Raw genomic sequence first — 4,299 nt, 5'->3', positions numbered from 1 at the left:
AAGTGTTGACAAAAAAAATAATAATATTTGTTGAAAGAAAAGTCTAGGAGGCATTAATTTTTGTGTTTTTTGGCTAACACTTAACTATCAAAACAAAAGTAAGTAATTTTTTACTATTAGATGTAATCTCACACCATTAAAAATACTATTGATGACGAATCGATAGTTACAAAACACCAAAATTGCTGCCCCTAGCATTCTTCTTTGTTGAATATATATTATTGTTCATTTGTTCGTAAATAAATAAAACGTGAGCAAGCAGTCATATATGAATGGTGCCATGTTGAAACTTGAAATAAACGTCCGCAGCCATATATATGTATGTATGAATCTGGTTCGGAAGATATGGTTTTCTTCATATCCTATCGTCAGTTTGATTATTATTGTTCCTTAATTTGGAAAATTAAAGAAGCAATGGCTATCCAAGTCTTCGTCCTCTTCCTGCTGTTGCTCTCATCTTGTTTTGCGCCGGCAGCGGCCAAAGACACACTGTCACAAGGCTCCTCTCTTTCCGTCGAGAAGCCAACCACCGACATCCTCGTCTCCGCCAATGGTGACTTCTCCGCCGGATTCTTCCAAGTCGGCGACAACGCTTTCTGTTTCTCCGTCATGTTCACAAGGTCACAAACACCCACCCCAGTTTGGATGGCCAACCGCGACCAACCCGTCAACGGAAAATCCTCAACTCTCTCTCTCTTGAAATCCGGCAACCTTATTCTCATCGACGCCGGAAGAACCCCCTTCTGGTCCACCACCACATCCTCCTCTTCCGAAGTGCACCTCAAGCTCAACAATAACGGCAACCTCCTTCTCCAAACTTCACAAGGAACCGTCCTTTGGCAAAGCTTCGATTCACCAACGGACACCCTTCTTCCCGGTCAAAAACTAACTGATCAAGCTTTCCTTCTCTCTTCAAGAAGCACAACAAACTTCTCCTCAGGTTTCTACAAGCTCTTCTTCGACACCGACAACGTCCTCAAGTGTCTTTACAAAGGCCCTAACATCTCCAGCGTGTACTGGCCAACCCCCTATAACACAGCAAGTACTAACGGAAGATCCACCTTCAATATTTCAAGAATCGCAGTCTTAGATTCTTACGGAGCCATCTTATCCTCCGATGGCTTCCAATCCAACTCCACCGATTACCTCGCCAGACTCCACAGAAAGCTGGTCATGGATCCTGATGGAAACCCGCGTATATACAGCTTCAACCAGAATCGTAAGATGTGGGAGGTAACATGGCAAGCCATTAACGCAGCTTGTATGGTTCACGGCCTCTGCGGAGCAAATAGCTTGTGTGCTTATCATCCTGTTAATGGCAGAACTTGCTATTGCATGCAAGGATTCAAGGTTAAGGATCCCAATGACTGGACCCAAGGATGCGTCCCTGAGTTTGATGAAGAACAACTCAGTTGCAGTCGAAAAAAGAACGCATCCATAGATTTTGTGATTCTTCCAAGCACGGAGTTTTATGGTTATGAGAGCAAAGTTTACAACGTTGCAAGCTTGATACAATGCCGGAATATATGCACGCAACTTTGCGATAATTGCAAAGGTTTTCAACTCAGTTTCAATACCATTCGAGCCTATAATTGTTACCCTAAAACAGTGTTGCTTAACGGAAGAGATTCTCCTGATTTCAGTGCAGACACATATTTGAAATTGCCGAAAAAAGCTTTATTGTCTTCCAAGAAGCCTCTCAAACATTCACCAATGGAATGTTCTTCTCGTTTGTCTCAATCTTTGGATAGATTCTACCAGAAACCTAGAAGAAACTCCACGTTGAATTTCTTGCTCTGGTTCGCCAGCGCGGTAGGGGCGCTTGAATTGACAGCAATCTTGGCTGTGTGGTTCTTCTTGTTCAGAACCAACAAGCAACCTGATCATGAAGATCAACGGCTACTCCTTTCCGCTACGGGATTCCAGAGATTCAGCTATGCTGAGCTGAAAAGAGCGACAAAAGGATTCAGCCACAGCCATGAGATTGGTCGAGGCTCCGGAGGGGTTGTGTACAAAGGAAAACTAGACGATGATCGTTTTGCTGCCATCAAACGCCTCAGCAGCGACGCGAATCAAGGAGAAGCTGAATTCCTAGCCGAGTTAAGCACCATTGGGATGTTGAACCACATGAATTTGATTGACATGTGGGGTTACTGTGTTGAAGGGAAGCACAGGGTGTTGGTTTATGAGTACATGGAGCATGGTTCCTTGGCAGATTATCTGTCTTCAAACACGCTTGATTGGAAGAAAAGGTTTGATGTTGCAGTTGGAACTGCAAAAGGTCTTGCTTATTTGCACGAGGAGTGCTTGGAATGGGTGTTGCACTGCGATGTGAAGCCGCAGAACATTCTTCTAGACTCCAACTTCCAACCCAAGGTTGCGGATTTCGGGCTCTCAAAGCTTCTGAATAGAGACGAGCGTGGGAGTTCTGGGTTTTCAAGAATAAGAGGGACGCGTGGGTACATGGCTCCAGAGTGGGTTTACAATCTTCCAATAACTTCCAAGGTGGATGTTTATAGCTACGGGATTGTTGTGTTGGAAATGGTGACTGGGAAGAGCGCTATGGAGACTCATAGTCTTGATTTGAGTAGTCGCGGAATTGAGCAGCGGCGGTTGGTGACGTGGGTGAGTGACGTCATCAACGGTGCTCCCAAGACGGAGTTTTGGGTTGAGGCTATTGCGGATCCTAAATTGGAAGGCCAATATGAGACCTCGCAGGTTGAGGTTTTGGTCAAAGTGGCTTTGCAGTGTGTGCAAGATGACATGAATCAAAGACCCTCCATGAGCCAAGTGGCGGAGATGCTTCAGCCCCATGGAAAAACTCTCCTACTTTGTTAGTAGCTATTTTTTTAGGAAACGATGAGGAGCCAATGAAATATTTGTATAATGTGTATAATAGAGATTTAGAAAGTATTAGAGATATAACTATTAATATTACAGCGTAAGCTTCTCGAATGAGTGGTATTATAACATGGTGTTAGAGTTCTAGATTCAAAAAGTCAAGAATTCGATCTCAATCCTGGAATGAGATATTTATTATTCCTAATACCCAAATAGTTATTCTGAATATTATGGGTGATGTTCATTTTGTAACTCATATAATCCATTGTACACACTGTATAAATAAGTCATTGGCTTTTTAACGGGACTCCTCTCTTTATTTATTTAGAGTACTTTTGAGTTAGTTTAATTTTATTCAAATAAGAGGTAATAATACATCATTAGCAAGGTAGATGATCACTTACATAAAATTGTCTTATCAATTTTTAACTATCATTTTGATATCAAAATAACTTTATGTAAATAGTCATCTATTAAAAATGCTTGTTTACATGTTAATAACAATTCAAGCATGCATGTGAAAATATATATTGTCCTCACCAACTTTGTTCACTTATTTGTGTTTCTCTATTTTCAATTTTCGCACCAATAAGTACTCTCATCTAATATGTAAATTTGAACTTTATAGGAAGAAGTTTCCAAAACTATTTCTCATCTAGTATATATAAGCTTCAACTTGAACGCTAATAATGATGATAAAGACTAGTATTATTCCATGTGATGGCACGATGATGGTGGGTGGAATAGCCACCATATTCTCCGTCAAACATGTGTAAGTGGGATGACTCTTTGATTTGAAAACCATGCACGCGCACTTAAATAATAAAATAAATAATGGAAAAATTAGGACTCAAGTAGCAGTAGCTACTAGCTAGTAATAATAATAATATTAGAGAAACTCTTCGGAACTAATATTTTATAACTAATTTGCGATCAACACGTAACATAAACAAAAATGAAATTGAAATTCTTAAAAACAGAAATTCAAGTTTTTAAGAAAATATATTTTTAGTAAATTTTTATATTAGATTTATTTTGCAATTTGTTATAATATTCACTAAAATGAACTGTTATAATGTTAATTATCTAACATTAATAATAATACAATATGCCAACTAGTTTCCCTACCTAAAACACACTATTGTTAGTTTCATTATTTAATCTGATATTCCTTAACTACTATTTCGTTCATAACCGACGTGCGCTGCTGGAGCCATATATATGCAACCAATACATGCACTGCATTGATATCATTATCAACATTTTAATAGGAACATTATATGTTTCGATAAAGACGAAACTGGCACGCCCTATGGGTTAGATATACAGCAACTTGACAAATGGCAAGTCATCAGTTCGTGAAGTTGGTCAAAATCTGTGGCTAGCCAAATCAGGATTTATTAAGTTTTAATAATATATTATTGTACAATTATATACATATGAGTAACATTAAAAATG

At 39.3% G+C, this 4,299-nt stretch overlaps 1 protein-coding gene across 1 annotated transcript; it reads left to right on the top strand.

The window, feature by feature from the left end:
* LOC107606391 (putative receptor protein kinase ZmPK1) lies at positions 191-2,841 on the top strand. The gene has a single exon (XM_016308459.2). It carries the CDS (start codon positions 322-324, stop codon positions 2,836-2,838), a length of 2,517 nt encoding a protein of 838 aa, XP_016163945.2. The 5' UTR covers positions 191-321; the 3' UTR covers positions 2,839-2,841.

This window comes from Arachis ipaensis, chromosome B07 (assembly GCF_000816755.2).
Source record: "Arachis ipaensis cultivar K30076 chromosome B07, Araip1.1, whole genome shotgun sequence".
NCBI lineage: Eukaryota > Viridiplantae > Streptophyta > Magnoliopsida > Fabales > Fabaceae > Arachis > Arachis ipaensis.
The sequence above is the reverse complement of the archived record's forward strand: the minus strand, read 5'-3'. Positions and strand labels throughout refer to the sequence as shown.